The sequence below is a fragment of the Prunus avium genome, chromosome 1 (genome assembly GCF_965620075.1).
Source record: "Prunus avium chromosome 1, drPruAviu1.hap1.1, whole genome shotgun sequence".
Classification (NCBI taxonomy): Eukaryota; Viridiplantae; Streptophyta; class Magnoliopsida; order Rosales; family Rosaceae; genus Prunus; species Prunus avium.
The window spans coordinates 46670649-46686796 of NC_142284.1; the positions used below are offsets into that span (position 1 = coordinate 46670649).

A 16148-nucleotide genomic window follows, 5' to 3' on the forward strand; every position below is an offset into this window, starting at 1 on the left:
GCCTTGCAGATGGCAGTTTCTCCAGTCGTATTGGAAAAGATTACAATCTCTACACCTAACTTAAAGATGCAATAATCTAGAGGTAAGATCTAATAATTCAGAGCTTATTGGAAATTCTTTATGCCTAAAGGCAGGGATCAATCAACTGAAAATGAACAAGAATGACCACATAATAAGAAGCACATTTTTACCATATTAACATATAACAAAAGCGAACCAGAAAACATCACAGTTTGGAGATCTAGAAGAGCAGGGGGTAAGGTGGAAGAAAATGATTGTCATCTGCAGAAGAACAAATATCCAAACAAAAGGACTTCACTAAGTAAAGAAAATTTTCAGATAATAGATAGAAACAGCATTCCACAGCCACTAGCTCAAAATGAGCAACAAACCACAAAAACAGGTTTCTTCATCTCTAGGTCTTCACTCGAAGGCCCATTGGTTCTCCCTGCGGACCTCCTCCTCTTCCTCGGGCGTAAAGTCGTTCTTAATGTTGAACGTCTTGCGAATCTCCTCAGGTGTTTTGCCCTTGATCATATCCGCCACTGTTTGGCAAGTCAGGTCCAGCAAGCTCTTTATGTTCAAATAGTTTGCAGCCTATAAACAACAGAACTCAAAAGTATTTTTTCTCCCTATTAGTTGTACTACCCAAGAGATAAAGAAATAGATCACAAATACAGGCATGCGCAAACAAGCTATGTGTGGCTCTGCTTATCAAATTTTCAGTTATATATATAATCAAACCTTTCAACATATAAACAAAGTTTGTGATCCAGTGGTCATCAAGTGACTAGTAAAGATATGAACATGAATCATAATGGAGAAGACAACAGATGTTATACTTTCCCAAAATTAGACAAACTAATTCATGAATCTAATGTCCTAAAAACTATAAGAAGTGCAATAAAACAGTGGGTTGTGGGAGATATAAAGCCCAAACTCGACAAACGTCAAATCAGAAAGAAAACTCATTTCTATCAGATAATCAGAAACCCTAACGCAATTAAGGAAAGAATTAATCGAATTGTTCACAGCATAATAAAAAACGAGAAGAGAGTGAATATAGAAAAGGGGATAAAAGAAACGGACCAGTATAAGATCGAAGAGGGTGGCCTGGTCGATCTTGACAAAGTCGGTGTCCCAGGCCTTGAGGTCCTCATCGTTGGAAGGGCGGTCGTCGGGCTTAGCAGCGTCGACGTGCTTCTTGCAGTACTCGATGACCTTTGCCAAGATCTTGCTGGTGACGTTGGGAAGTGGGATCCCATTGTCCGCACAATCGTCCTCGACCATGTGCTTTATCGTCTGAGACTCCAAGGCCACCGCCTCGTCCACCTCGAACGTCTCGCCGTCCGAGCTTTTCAGTGTTATCTTCCTCTCTGACGACATCGTTCAGATCGGTGCCTTAACCCTAGAAACCCAAAAGAGAGATGATTTTGGGATTTGATAGACAGGGGAGGTTAATTTAACAAGTCCGAGGAGTAGCTTTTTTCTTTTACAAAGACTATTTTTATTTGGATAAAAATATATAAAAAGACAAAGGAAAATGGGGATTTTACGTCACTCATCTCAGGTTCAGTTTTACTCCCCTCCAATTATTTACGACAAATTCAAAAGATATATATATTATCATCAATCATTAATGTCATAATTTGTTTTGGTCGACGAACCATAATTTGTTGCCTTTTGTTTTTCTTTTCAAGTTAATTGATAGGGTCATAATAGTACTTATCTTTTTTAATAGTGTTAAATTGAAATCTTAAGTTCGAAGTCAGAAAAAAAAAAAAAAAAAAAAAATTCATTTATAAGGTAAAAAAATCTAGGTCCCATGAAATTAATCAACGAAATATTGTTTAAGCAATACCAATAAATAAATAAAAATCACATTTCTCTCATTTTGAGGGCTTTCATAAGAAATAAAAAATGGTAAAGATTTGTATCTGATCCAGAAAAATGAATAATAACTATGAGAACTAAAAGCAAGGCTAACAACATAGAATCAGGGCAGTGTCTGGAAAAAAGAAAGAAAAGAAAAACAAAAATACAACATAGGATCAGCACGTTATATTGTGGCTAGACATCTTCAAAGCATCTGAAACTTGGAAGCCAACTAATATATCAATGGGAACGGATTGAGTGTTGTCAAGTGCGGGCCTAAATAAACCATCATCTTTTTGGCCATCAGAGGGACCAGTTAGACCGTAGCATAAGCGCAGTCATTCTGGCATTCCCATCGACAATATGTGCAATACCTGGCTTCACACTGAATCTCTTGCCCAAGTTTAATTTCATGTAGGATTCAATCTGAACACGGTCCCATAAATTAGGACCTCCAAGTATCCCACTCAAATTCATTCCCCATCCAACTGAATCTTCAGAATCATCAGACACACTCACAGCCCATTCTAAATGCCTGGGGTTTGACTGCTTCATCTCAATCCAACCCCCAATCTTTGTCATCTCATCAACTTCTGATTCCAACATCAGAGCCATGGATCCACTTGAACCCTTTTCCGGTGAGTTTGATCCCAGTGGTGGCACGTATGCTTCAACCATTGCCTCCGGGGATCTATGATGTGTCAAACTGCCTTCAACGATTGTCTCATGGGATCTATCATGTCTCGAACTGCCTAAGGGAATGGTAAGAGCTCCAACTCTATGATCCACATACTCACTTGATAATCTAGGCATTTGGTGAAGACCCAGAAGCGAGAGCTTTGTTCCTCCAGGAAGTTGACAGACAATTTGCCCAAAAGTGCTCAAGCAAAGCTCAACTCTACCAGAACCCACTTGAGCTCCCAGTCCGGAGACAAACTGAGCCAATGAAGCAACAATATTTGATTTTTTCACCATTAAGCCAACTGCACTGCCATTATGCTGATTTAGAAGCGGTGGCCCAAATGATGAAAGATCAGTAAGGCCCTTCCCCTGCCAGAGAAAGAGGAAATATATCTGCTTAGCTAAAATCCATCAGGAGGCTTGTCAATGCCAGAAAATTTTACAGTGAGAGAACAGATGCACCAACACATGTAAAATTACAATGAAAGAACACATAACACCAATAGGATGTACAACATGCCTAATGATATGGTTGATGTTACACAATTAAAAAACTCACAAACAACATGATTGCCACAAAAGAAAAACTCCAACCAAATGATATGACGACCCTAGCTGATTATCGAACTAAACTAAAAGGTCTGTCAAATTCACCCACAAGAAAAAACTACATTTGAAATTCAATTGGGTTCACACACTGAGAAAAGAAAGAGCATCTTATTTACATCCTCAAATAATTGTTACGTTGACATCCATCTCATGAGTCATGACCTTAATTTTATGAAATGAAATCCGGAACACTAGTCCAACTCCATCGATGCATACAGGTCTTATCAGAAACAAAAGGAAAATGAATGAATACTGGTATGTACCAATAAATAAAGGAAACAAATTAGTCGACCATTGAGATTAATGCGAGCATGTGATACCTGGTGGGAAGGATTTGTAAGAACTGCAACATCCCTGCACTGAGCTCCCACTGGGATTGCAATTGCAGATAACCAGTTGCTGACATTTGCTGTATAGGAAACTTTTGCTAGAGAAAGTGGGCATTCTGAAAGATCAGAAAGACTACCCTTGTGCTTCTGACTGGCTACAAACTCCGCCACAAGCGTGTCATTCTGCCGAACAATTGTTTCAAAAGCAAACCTTGAATCAACCCCGGTTCTCATTCCTGCTCGACTAAGAACATCAGATTTGTGATCAACCTCATCGTCAATATTATGCATAAACAAGACAGCCCCCAAGAGATCAACCTCTCCCCTTACAAGAGTGCTGGCTTCTTGGAATGGACTTCCTTTGGAAGTTCCATACAAGGAAACCATTCTCTCAACCTTATCTTGTCTATCCCTGAGTTTCATTAAGTCCGAAAATGCTTCTCGTTGCAGCCGCTTCAATATTTCAATCTGAAAATTTCATATCGTGTAAGTGTTGTAATTTGTAAAGCGTCATCACATAGCTCATTGCTTTATAGTCCATTTATCTAATCTGAATAAATACCCCACCATTTCTCACTCATGGGTACTCCATTTTACAATGCAACTACGAGCAGCTTAGCTTAGGTTAATAATTTTTTTTTTTTCTTTCTTTTGAAGCAAAAATAGGGCAAAATCAATTCGAATTACGGCAAGGCAATGAAACATATCTACAGTGGGGACTGGGAAGTGGGATGAGAGATAATAAATAAGAAAAGAAGAAAGGAGCAATTTTGGAAATACCGGATGTCGGCGAGCTGAACGTTGAGGGCGTCCATGAATGAGGCCGTCAAACAATTCTTGGGTTGATTTCGTCAAACCTCTAAACTTGTCTACTACAAAGGCTACGGGTTCCATTTCAGAACCCTATCAAGACCCTTCTGGACTAAGATTGCTGCAGTGATTGATTGTCAGAGACCCAGAGGGTTCATATATAGAAATTCAATCTTTTCCAGATGCTGGGATTTCAAAATCCAGACTCAACCCGAGAGCGGCAAGCCTGCAAACTTTAGTCCACTGAATTCTTCTATTTTCGTTTCCTTTTCTTCTTGTTGGTTTTTCCTATTTGTTAAACGGCACGTCGTTTCATTGTTCAATCGGGCGGGATGGTAAATGACACACGAGCTGAAAAGTCCAGCCCAGCCCAGATGATCCCAGCTTGTACTGGACCTAGGGCTTGGGCCTAGCTCTCTTTGAATTTCTTTGGTCCAAGTTGAAAAATTGCTTCCACTCCAAATTGAAATTTTTTATTATTTTAATACAACCACAAAATATGATGGCATTACAAGAGTGAGTGAACAACATCCGTTTTTGTTTTAGTGTCATTCTTTTTTGTTTTATGGCGTTACAATTTACAAGAGGTGCGATGAAGAGTTGCTGGAATGCATCTCATGATTTCTCTCTTTGGGTGCGCAATTATATATATATATATGCTTCAAGAATACTTGCACAGATTTTCATCCCTTTTTTCTCCATTAAGTATGAATTATAGGATGCATCCACAAACTTAAGAAAATGATCAATTGCATAGATAAATAAATAATATTGATTTGACTGAATATATATAATGGTAAATAAAGAATATCGGTGATCCCGCTTGAGCAATGTGATCGAGGTAATCCATTCCAAATCAATCATTGGCTGTGGAAGAAGGCTTGAATGGACTTGTGGAGTACCTGATGGGTAATAATCCTGTATGCTCTCTCAGAGGGATGATAACTGTCCCAGAAAACATAGCTTGTTGCATTTTTACAAGTGTTGGGAGACCGTTGGTTACAAAATGCAGCAACCTCTATGATCCCTGTACCACAGCACCCTCTGTTTATAACTTCAAATCCTGCATGCATGCATGCATTATATTATTCTAAAGAGATCGATTATCACAAGGATATTTGAATGAACCCTTACCATATTTTTGTGGATTGTGGATGACATCTAGGAAAGGGCCGTACACATCCATGAAGACGGCCACTGTGGCATGGAATAGGTGATTGTTAAGGCAATCCAACTCTGCCGATAGCTTCTTGTTGAACAACTCTGCTGCTTCGTTGTATCTCTCTACACACTTTCTTTCTGGACCTCCTCCTAAAGTTCTCTGTGCCGGTATGCATCCAACTGGTGGTACGCTGATCACGCCTATCCTCCGTGCCCCCAATGCATATAATTTCTTTGTTTAATTTAAAGATTACGACTTTAATCAATGTTTATAATAAGCAGCTGCAACAACTTAATTATAATTGTCATACAAACATATACAGTGAAGTGATGAATTAATTAAGTACCTGCACAAAGGCTGAAGCCTCGGTGAGCATAAGATCAGTGTAGGCATAAATATCATATTTCCAGAAGCGTGCAGGTGTATGATAGTAGGTATTGACAATGTCATCACTGCCTGCTGCCACCACGAATAGGCTGTTGCTTATAATGCTGCTTGCTCTCTCTTCTCCAACGAACTTTTTCAGCTTCTCTATGTATTCTTTCAGCAGTTGTAATTGTTCCGAAAGCGGTATAACTAACTGTTTTTTTCTTAAATATATGAGTATAAACACAAATCTTCAAGATTCAGATCACTAAGATTATACTAATAATTCAACAGTAATTAATTACCATTAACTTAGATGTCAGAGGATCAAATCCTGCTCCGCCTGAAGCAAAGTTTACACCAGTAGGCAAGTCCTCGGCTTGAAGACATGGATCAAGATACGCGGGCAATAATTCTTTGATTCCAAGGTCCTCCACTGAAGAAAACAAAAAAGGAGAATAAGCACATTCTTTGGTGACATAACTAAGTGGAAAAGGATTTGCATTCTAGTATTAGTAGTAACAGAATAGATTATGAATGAATTACCAATAAGGTCTGAGGGAACCTTGCCATTGCCAAATCTTCCAGTTGGTAACCCTCCCATAAAATCTCTCCCGTAGGGAGGGAAATTGCTTTTAACAAGAGTGGTAAGGTTGTTATTGTTCCCCGTATCAACTATGGAGTCCCCAAACATAAAAACACCCGGAATTGTTACATTGTTTGGTAGCTTCACAATAGCTTGGGCAGTAGAAAGAATCAGATCCACATAAACAAACATAAAGAAAAATAAATTGTTCATTGCAGCTCTGCAGAACTTAGTTAACTTTCGAGCTCTTCTGACTCTGTCTGAATATAAATGGAATATATGATATGAAGGAGGAAAATTCATCAATGTGACAGTTGTGTGACTTTGAGATCAATTCATTGCTTGCACGGATCTGTTACCACTCATGCAATTGGTGTGCTTTCTGATCATGTTAGTTGATTTTAGCAGGAAAAAAGCTATGTATATCAATGGACTTCTCTAAAACGCACCTCCAAATCATCACCTGTTTCTGTTTCAACTTTCAAATAAAAAAGGAGGTCGAGGGAGGTCTATATGAATAAAATAATGCAATCAAGCATATATCAGTCAGCCTTAAAAGTAAATATAATATGCAGAAGTACTTTTCATGTGTGAATCTGCTTTCTGCAACTTTTTCGAAAATTTTAGTTATACTAGTACTTCAAGTGCTCTGTGGTTTTGCACCCCAACATATATAGAAGCAGCCAAGGAGCAGCTACCTGCTGCAGAAAATGGGACGTTAAAATTTCCAGGGCTTTTTGCCTTTGGAGATTCAATTCTTGATACTGGCAACAACAATAATCTTGCCACTGTAGCTAAATGCAATTTCCCGCCCTATGGAAGAGATTTAGTGGGAGGCATCCCAACAGGAAGATTTGGCAATGGAAAAGTGCTCTCAGACTTGATAGGTACATATATTGATCACAGGAAAACTGAGATGCAAATGCTCTGGTAACCAATGATTGATGAACATCATTAATTGAACTAACTAGTTTCATTTTAATGACTTGTTTTGTTTGTTTTTAATTCTTTAGCCGAAGGCTTGGGAAGCAAAGAACTTTTGCCATCATATCTTGACCCAAACCTGCAGAGCCCTGATCTCCCTACCGGTGTATGCTTTGCGTCAGGTAGCTCTGGTTATGATCCTCTAACACCAACCATAACGGTATGTTACGGCTAAAATGTACATTCGACTCGGGGGCCTTAATTGTTTGCTTCTCCTAATTGGAATATTGCTGATTTTCTTGTGGAAAAATTGGGGAACTTTATCTCTATTCAAACAATTAGAACTCTTCAAAGAGTACATTGCGAAGCTGACAGGGATTGTTGGAGAAGAGAGAGCAAGAGCCATCATAGCTAACAGTCTATTTTTAGTTTCAGCAGGCAACAATGACAGTTTGATTAGTTATTCTCTCATTGCTAGAAAGCTTCACTACGATTTTCCTTCATATGCTGCTCTTTTGGTCAGCATGGCTTCTACTTTCCTCAGGGTAAATTAATTAATCAAATGAAATAATCACCACTAGTATAGCGTGACTTAAATTTTCTTTCTTTTCTGTTGTTAAAATTAGTGTGACTTGACTTTGAAGGATTTATATAGCCTCGGGGCAAGGCGCATTGGTGTTTTCAGTACAGCAGCAGTGGGATGCTCCCCATTTGACAGAAATAGAGGAGGCTTACCGAGAGAGTGTTTGGAGCTGGAATTGGAAGAAGCAGCATGGTTCAATTCTGAGCTATCATCTGAACTAGATTACATCAGAACCAACTTTACAGATGTCAAGCTAGTCTTTTACTTACTAGATTTTAGCTGCTGCTTTTTTGTTTTCTTAACAATTTCATTTGTTTGTTTGTTTATATCTATAATTTCAGGATTCCAAGTAGAGAAGTTTGGATGTTGTGGTACTGGAACAATAGGAGTGGCGGTATTGTGTAACGAATTCAGTCCGTTCACGTGTACAGATGCATCTAAATACCTCTATTGGGATGCAGTTCATCCCACAGAAAGAGCTCTCAGAATCGTTGCTTCTCAGATTCTTAAAAAATACATAAATAGTTTCTTTTGATGCTACCCATTGTATCAGTGGTCTAAGGTCTTCCCATATCAAGACTCTACTGGACTAATTTATATAGATAATATAAATATTAAAAAAAGGCGTATTGGTGCATCTAAACTTGCTGGGTTTTATTGATTGATTGGAATAGAATAATCATGCTTGCAACTTGCAAGGAAATTGATCATAAGAATAATGACTTGTCTCAGAAGAAGCGGTTGGCATATTTGTCTAGCATCTGCTGCACAATGATCTTGTATGCACTTTCTGTTGGATGGTAGCTGTCCCAAAAAACATACTTAGAGTCATCTGAACAGGTGCCTGCAGGCTGAAACTGGTTGCACAGTTTTGTTACTTCAATAATCCCACTACCACAGCACCCTTTATTCCCAACTTCAAAGCCTGCAGATATTCAATAAAAACATCTTTATTTGTATTCTTATTTTCTTCAAGGGGAAGAAGAAACAGAGCACAAATATTATTCTTCTTTTTTTCGGTCAAATGACTCTAGTTGGATGTTTTTTTTATTATTAGCTTATTATGACAAGAAAAATGAAAGATATATAATTGCGTTAGTTAGAACTTAGGCAGATTAATGCACCGTGTTTTGTAGGATTTATGATGAGATCAAGTAGTAGATTGTAGATGTCAATATAGACCACTCTTGAGTTGGGCAGGTTTTTGTTAAGGCCATCCATCTCTGCAGAGAGTTTGAAATTGAAGAGCTGCGATGCTTGGTTTTGTTTGTCGTCACATTCTCTTAGCACGCCTCCTCCAATTGTTCGTTGAGATGGCACACATCCGATAGGTGGCACATTGAGTACACCTATTCTTCGTGCCCCCAGGCCATATAAGTCCTAGATACCAAATCATTCGCTACATCAAACTTTTAAGTTTAACTATCTGCAATTGCGCTATTTCTCCAATGTTGAGTTCAAATGCTTACCCTGACGAACTGAGAGGCATAGTTGAGCATGAAGTCAGTGTAAGAAGGAACATCATACTCCGATTTCCTAGCACCGCTAAGAAAATAGGTGTTAGAAATATCGTTGCTGCCCGCTACCACAAAAATCAAACTGTTTGCTATGATGAAGTTTGTTCTCTCTTCTCCAGCAATTCCTTTCAGCTTTTCTACGTACTCTTGGAACTGCTTCAGTTGGTCAGATAGTGATGCAACTCGCTATATATTTCACCAAAAATAACAAACAGCGACACCAGTGAGTGGGAATTTTCAGAATGTGTGAGGGAAAAGAAGAAAGGGTTAAACAAGTGTAAGTACCGAGAGTTGTGCTGTCAAAGGATCATAGCCTGCACCACCAGCAGCTATTACTACACCAGTAAGGAGATCCTCTGGCTGCAGGGTTGGATCCAAATATGCTGGCAACAGCTCTTTGATTCCAAGTGCTTCCACTGAACATGAAAAAACACAACATATCGTCACATGAATTAAGTACTCTGTTAATTGTTTTGACGTCAATTGCGCTTCGACTGAGGAAAAGTGAAATATATGAACATTTGGTTCGGAGGAGAAGTTACATGTAAGCAAAGCTGGAGTTGGGTTTGCAAATCAAGTTGACTCCTAATAATATACTCATAATGCAATCAATAATACCAATTAGCAATGCTGGATGAAATAATGAGGAGGATGAGAACCTATGAAGTCCGAGGGAACCTTTCCATTGGAAAATCTTCCTGTTGGCATTCCTCCCTTGAGGTCTTTCCCATATGGAAGGAAATTGCAGCGTGCAAATGTTTTGAAATTGTTGTTGTTGTTGCCCGTATCAACAATCGAATCTCCGAATATAATCACTGCCGGAACACTTACATTCCCCGGTAGCTTTATTGTCGTAGCTGCTGTCTCTGTAGTATTGCTTACAATGCACAAGAAAAGCAGGAAAAATATGTTATTGTAAGACAGAAATATGCATATAGCGTTTGACGTGGTCACTGGAACACGTAACCACTGTCTCTGCCTGAACATGTTATGTCCACACATAATCCTGGGTTTGGATCTCTCCAATCCAACTACCCAAATACACAAAGAAAAAATATTGGGGCAAATTTTTCGAGGATTTATGTTCTTCTCCAAAGAGAAGGTGTATATATATATATATATATATATATATCAATGTTTTCAAAGGTGAGGCGTATAGGTGAGGCGTTTTTAGTAGCGCTATGCAATGCGTAAGCCTTAAAACGTTGAGGCGTAAGCCTTTTGAACATTAATTTATTTTAATAAGAAAAATTTATGAATAATACAATACGATTAAATTGTACAACTAATTCTTATTCAACCATAACAATCTTTTAAATATAATCAAATATAAGTACTAATTGTCATTCAAAGCATAATAATCAATCCCAAAACATAAAATATTTATTCAACATCAAAACAAAAACATAATTCACTCATCCCACTCCTCAACACTAATATCATTCAACTAGCATCACTATCATATTGATCAATTGTATCAATATGAAAAAAATTATACGGAACTTCAAATTACAGTTTATTACAGTCAAATTATACAGGTCGTTTCATTACAATAAACCTAAAAAAAAAAGCAGGTCGTCTTCCTTGCAGACGATTTGTAGAGTCAAAAATTTCTTCCGATTCAGAAGTTTCCAGATATGGTGCGCCTTGCAATGCCTAGCCATGCCTTGCAGCGCCTTCTCACTCCTTCCCAGCGCTAAACGTGCAACTCGCGAAATAGCCGACCGCCTCGGGCGTTTTCCTCCGGCCTCGCTCCGACGCGCGCGAAGGCATGCCTTTGAAAACACTGATATATATATCACATGCCTACAATGTAAGGTAACTGTATATGCAATGCAGCATTGGGAAATAATAAAGTCCAACCTAATTACGTATAAGGAATACAAATCACACACCCTAACCCAAACCTAATTACACAAAGGAAGTCAAACCTAATAAGAATTAACTTGTAGTTCTTGCATAGTTTTCCTTGCATTTATGCAATGATCTTCTTCAGTTTATCCCTTAGGCAGTCAGTTAATGCCATAAATTAATGCCTTAGTTTAATTCTTAGCGCTACCTAAATCTTATGGACCTAATTTAGTTAATGCCATGAATTTATGCAAACCGGCTGTGTTTAGTTTCTAGCGCTACCAAACCTTAGAGCATCCGCAATGATGCTCTCTATTTCTTAGCTAAAATTTAGCTAAAAATATAAGAAAGCTATTTTAGGAGCTCTCTAAAAAATTTCAACTCCAACCATACTCCCTAATTTGGAGAGTCATAAATGCTATAACTTTTTTTTGATTTGTACATCTCTATTAAAAAAAAAAAATTAGTTAGCATTAAATAAAGGTTTGAAATACTCATAAAATAAGGCAGCATTAAATTATAGGGAGCCACTAGGAGTCTTTTCTCTCTCCTCAGATTTAGGAGCCCCTAGAGGACTCCCTATTTTAGGAGGTGGATAGGGAGCATGGTTGGAGTTGCATTTTTACAATGCCTCCCTAAAATTTGTCTAAGGAGGTGATTTAGGGAGCACATTGTAGATGCTCTTATGGACCTAAATCATACAGTACAGAAACACATATTATGACTAAGTTTTATATTAATTGTTCCTATTACACTCAAATAATTTTTTAATTGCTTTCCGGTGTTTATTAGAGTATTGCTATTTCCACCCACCTGTCCTATTTTCCCACTCACCTTATCTTCAAACTTTTATAGATAAATTTACCCATTTGTAAAATGACTTATAAGGACAAATTTACACATTTCTCCTTGTTTGTCTTGTTACCCTACGGATAGAAGCTAAAGAGGAAAAAAAAATCCAGGTTGACTCTTCTTTGCCATATCACTTCCTTAAGTCAAAGCGTAATTCCTCTCATTTTACGTTTCTATGTTTCTTTGCATTTACTCTATGTCTTGTGAACCATTCGAAAAATTTTGTAGGTGGGTTTTCTTATTTACCCAAAAGAAAACTAAAATTTGTAGGTGGGTTTTGGAGTTTTTGAAACTAGGTTTTTTTTTTTTTTTTCATGGGATGCTCGTGGTTCAATTTTAGTAAGATTTTTGGTCTGTTTGCTTGAATTGTTTTTTTGTTTTGGGGTTAAAGCTACAGGGAGATTTAACATTTGTGGTTTTAGTATTATAGGAATCTGAGCTTGGAACTTTTGCTGGTTTATGAAGCTAATTGGAACAAAACTAGGGTTGTTTTGAGCTTGGTTTTGGAGTTTTTGGGTATCCCTTGAAGCTTTGGAATGTTTGACTTTGTTGGTATTTAGCAGAAATACATATATTTCGTTTGGTGAAGTTGTATTTGAGATTCAAAGAGTTGGAAAGTTGTATTTGAGCTTTGTTTTGAAATTCTGCGAAATTGTTTTAAAGCTTATGCGACTCGACTTTGTGTGCCATTGGCAAAAGTTAATTGGTAGGTTGTGTTAGTTTGTTTGTGTTTGGATTAAAGGGTATTTTAGGAATAATGGTGGGTGGAAAGATAGGATTGTATTTTTTCAAATAAGGAGAAGGTGAATGAGAAAATATGACAAGGGAATAGAAATAATAGCACCCATTTATTATTACCCTTGTTATTATTTCAAAACATGTCCAGAAATGATGCATTGGTGGTGGTCAAGTGGACATCAATGTCAATGTGCATGTGCACTGGTAAGAAAATGGGTCTTTTAGGCTAAAGTCAATGTCTTTGTCTCTCGGGTATTTCTCTTTTGGGTCGTAAGTCGTAACGTGTCCTTTTTTTATGGAGGTGCTTACTTGTAGTTTTGTGCTTGTTTCCTTAACGGGCCTTATTAGCCACTATTTGAACCGTGAGTCATTTTATCCTCTCCAGTCATTTTATAGCGAGGAGCTTATTTAAGGCCTTTAGATGAGGTCCTATTTTTTAATCATTGGATTAAATTAACAGCTAAATAATTTGATTCAACGGTTATGAGATAGAATCTCATCTAAGGCCTTAGATAAGACCCTCACTATAGAATTCTTCTCCGCCTTCACTGTAAAATCTTTGTCAACCTTTTCCATAGCGGACCAAAATATTGACTCTGGGCCCAATAACATTGACTTTGGGTCCCATTGTTTCGACTGTGGACTGGACCAATAATTTTATTAATTGATTGAACCTGAATAATTCATATTGCGCAGAATACAAATGACAATTATGCAAGGAAATTGATGATAAGGATGAGGAAATGAGTTGTCTCAGAAGAAGAAGTCGGTATATTTGTCTAGAATCTGCTGCACAATGATCTTGTAGGCTCTCTCTGTTGGATGGTAACTGTCCCAGAAAACGTACTTAGAGTCATCTGAACAGGTGCCTGCAGGCTGAATCTGGTTGCACAGTTTTGTTACCTCAATAATCCCACTACCACAACACCCTTTATTCGCAACTTCAAAGCCTGCACGCCGTACGTATTCAAATATTGCTTTCAGTTAATTAACTTATGACATTGACAAGCACCTGTAAATAAATATAATAGAGCTTAAGCTACGCAGATTAATATCTGTACCGTATTTAGTGGGGTTGTTGATGAGATCAAGCAGTGGATTATAGATGTCAATATAGACCACCCTGGAATTGAGCAGGTTTTTGTTAAGTTCATCAGCCTCTGCAGAGAGTTTGGAATTGAAGAGCTGCGATGCTTGGTTTTGTTTCTCGTCGCATTCTCTTAGCACGCCTCCTGCAACCGTTCGTTGAGATGGCACGCATCCAATAGGTGGTGTGTTGAGTACACCGATTCTTCGTGCCCCCAATCCATACAAGTCCTACCAAATAATTAACTCCTTTGCTAAATCAAACTTTTAACTATACATATCTGCAAAGTTATTGAGTTCAAGAGCTTACCTTGACGAATTCAGAGGCGTAGTTGAGCATTAAGTCAGTGTAAGAAGGAACATCATACTTCAATTTTCTAATACCGGTTAGAAAATAGGTATTTGAAATATCGTTGCTGCCAGCTACCACAAAAATCAAACTATTTGATATGATAAGGTTTGTTCTCTCTTCCCCAGCAATTGCTTTTAGCTTTTTTATGTACTCCTTGAACTGTTTCAATTGGTCGGATAGTGATGCAACTCCCTACATATTTCACCAAAAATAACAAACAGAGACAACACAAGGAAGGAACTTCCGGAATTATTAATGCAAGTCGAAAATAAAAACAACAAAATTGAGAAGAAGAAGAAAAAGAAAGGGTTTAAATAGGTGTACGTACTGCGACTTGTGCTGTCAAAGGGTCATAACCTGCACCACCAGCAGCTATTACTACGCCAGTAAGGAGATCCTTAGGCTGCAGGGTTGGATCCAAATATGCGGGCAACAGCTCTTTGATTCCTAATGCTTCCGCTGGGAGAAAAAAAACACACACAGCATTTATCTTTCATTCAGGTAAGGGCCACATACTAGCCAACTCAATGATCATTTCAATGTATTTAAGTACTTTTTCCTTTGATACTGTCACATGAATTTTTAATTAGCCTGTCTTTAATATTAGAAGTATTTTTTCTTTTTTCTTTTGGCTCGGCTTTGATTGAACATTTTAGTGTGTATGCATGAGATATAAGAATTTCATTCTGGATTTCTTGGACAAAATTTAGTGTGTATGCATGAGATCAAGTTGATTTCTAATGATAATCAAAATAAAATTTATTGTTTTGTTCAAGTGGATTCCTACTGATAATCAAAATACAATTAGTAAAAGTTGAATGTTTGATGAATTAATGATGAGGATGAGGATGACAACCTATGAGGTCCGAGGGAACCTTTCCATTGGAATATCTTCCTGTTGGCATCCCTCCCTTGAGGTCTTTCCCATAGGGAGGGAAATTGCTGCGTGCAAGTGTTTTGAAATTGTTGTTGTTGTTGCCCGTATCAACAATCGAATCTCCAAATATAATCACTGCTGAAACACTTGCATTCCTTGGCAGCTTGATTCTCGCAGCTGCTGCCTCTGTAATATTAATAATATTGCACAAGAAAAGCACGAAAAATATATTAACATAAGAAATAAATAAGCATATCGTGTTTGATGAGCACTGTCTCTGCCTGACCCACTGAGGACTGCACATAGCTAGTCCTCCTGTATCTGCATGCATTTCTGGGTTTGGATCTCTCCAGTCCACTTAATCATACATGTAGGAATAATAAATGAAGGATATATTGAAAGGATTGTAGAAAAGTGGGCTTCAGAATTAACTTGCGTGTCCGGTATAGTTTTCTGGTGCATTTATAATAGTGATCTAATCTTCTTCAATTGATTCGTAAGCCGTCCCTTAATGCTATGCATTTATTAATTACACAAACATGGAGGACACATATACGTGTACATATACATATATTTTTAGCTGTGTTCTACTTATTTGCAACAGCCAATAAATGCTCTCCATGTTCATTAGGTCAAGAATCATACCTTTTAATTTCCAGGTAAAGAAGAAAAGAAAAAAAAAACAATGAAAGCATAACCAATATGTTTCTGTATTCTGTTGATGAGGTATATTATATATATATATATATATATATATATATATATATATATATATATTATGTATGAAATCATATATAACCAGAGCAAAGACAGACAAGCAGTTTTTGAATTTTGACAAGAAGCAGATCTTACAGAAGGTGAAAATACTCTGTTTTTATCCCCCTTTGATATCTTTGTCTTACCCTTGTCTCATCTCATGTATGTATGTAAAGTAATACTAATATATAATA

At 37.6% G+C, this 16148-nt stretch overlaps 6 protein-coding genes across 7 annotated transcripts; 1 reads left to right on the forward strand and 5 right to left on the reverse strand.

Moving 5' to 3' along the window:
• Positions 1 to 170: 170 nt before the first annotated feature.
• Positions 171 to 1474, reverse strand: LOC110768077 (SKP1-like protein 1B). Its single transcript, XM_021971766.2, has 2 exons — positions 1090 to 1474; positions 171 to 597 (listed from the first exon to the last, which is right to left on the reverse strand). The coding sequence occupies exons 1-2, from the start codon at positions 1384 to 1386 to the stop codon at positions 424 to 426; spliced, it is 471 nt and encodes a 156-aa protein (XP_021827458.1). The 5' UTR covers positions 1387 to 1474; the 3' UTR covers positions 171 to 423.
• Positions 1475 to 1930: 456 nt separating this feature from the next.
• On the reverse strand, positions 1931 to 4554 carry LOC110768068 (GDSL esterase/lipase). Its single transcript, XM_021971757.2, has 3 exons — positions 4275 to 4554; positions 3486 to 3962; positions 1931 to 2925 (listed from the first exon to the last, which is right to left on the reverse strand). Exons 1-3 carry the CDS (start codon positions 4386 to 4388, stop codon positions 2179 to 2181), a joined length of 1338 nt encoding a protein of 445 aa, XP_021827449.2. The 5' UTR covers positions 4389 to 4554; the 3' UTR covers positions 1931 to 2178.
• A 483-nt stretch (positions 4555 to 5037) lies between these two features.
• LOC110768342 (GDSL esterase/lipase EXL3-like) lies at positions 5038 to 6667 on the reverse strand. Of its 2 annotated transcripts, none has more exons than XM_088246715.1 (5): positions 6379 to 6667; positions 6138 to 6268; positions 5813 to 6046; positions 5439 to 5697; positions 5038 to 5331 (listed from the first exon to the last, which is right to left on the reverse strand). In XM_088246715.1, exons 1-5 carry the CDS (start codon positions 6629 to 6631, stop codon positions 5165 to 5167), a joined length of 1044 nt encoding a protein of 347 aa, XP_088102841.1. In that variant the 5' UTR covers positions 6632 to 6667; the 3' UTR covers positions 5038 to 5164. The 2 variants fall into 2 exon arrangements, with proteins under 2 accessions (XP_088102841.1, XP_021827763.1); XM_021972071.2 differs by having other exon boundaries at positions 5038 to 5367.
• A 226-nt stretch (positions 6668 to 6893) lies between these two features.
• On the forward strand, positions 6894 to 8460 carry LOC110768352 (GDSL esterase/lipase At3g14820-like). The gene is made up of 4 exons (XM_088248964.1): positions 6894 to 7305; positions 7432 to 7563; positions 7655 to 7887; positions 7987 to 8460. Exons 1-4 carry the CDS (start codon positions 7005 to 7007, stop codon positions 8458 to 8460), a joined length of 1140 nt encoding a protein of 379 aa, XP_088105090.1. The 5' UTR covers positions 6894 to 7004.
• LOC110766132 (GDSL esterase/lipase EXL3-like) lies at positions 8302 to 10533 on the reverse strand. The gene is made up of 5 exons (XM_088246714.1): positions 10102 to 10533; positions 9728 to 9858; positions 9395 to 9628; positions 9050 to 9305; positions 8302 to 8850 (listed from the first exon to the last, which is right to left on the reverse strand). Exons 1-5 carry the CDS (start codon positions 10442 to 10444, stop codon positions 8654 to 8656), a joined length of 1161 nt encoding a protein of 386 aa, XP_088102840.1. The 5' UTR covers positions 10445 to 10533; the 3' UTR covers positions 8302 to 8653.
• A 2894-nt stretch (positions 10534 to 13427) lies between these two features.
• Positions 13428 to 15643, reverse strand: LOC110768277 (GDSL esterase/lipase EXL3-like). The gene is made up of 5 exons (XM_088246713.1): positions 15178 to 15643; positions 14650 to 14780; positions 14280 to 14513; positions 13945 to 14200; positions 13428 to 13833 (listed from the first exon to the last, which is right to left on the reverse strand). Exons 1-5 carry the CDS (start codon positions 15527 to 15529, stop codon positions 13637 to 13639), a joined length of 1170 nt encoding a protein of 389 aa, XP_088102839.1. The 5' UTR covers positions 15530 to 15643; the 3' UTR covers positions 13428 to 13636.
• Positions 15644 to 16148: the final 505 nt, after the last annotated feature.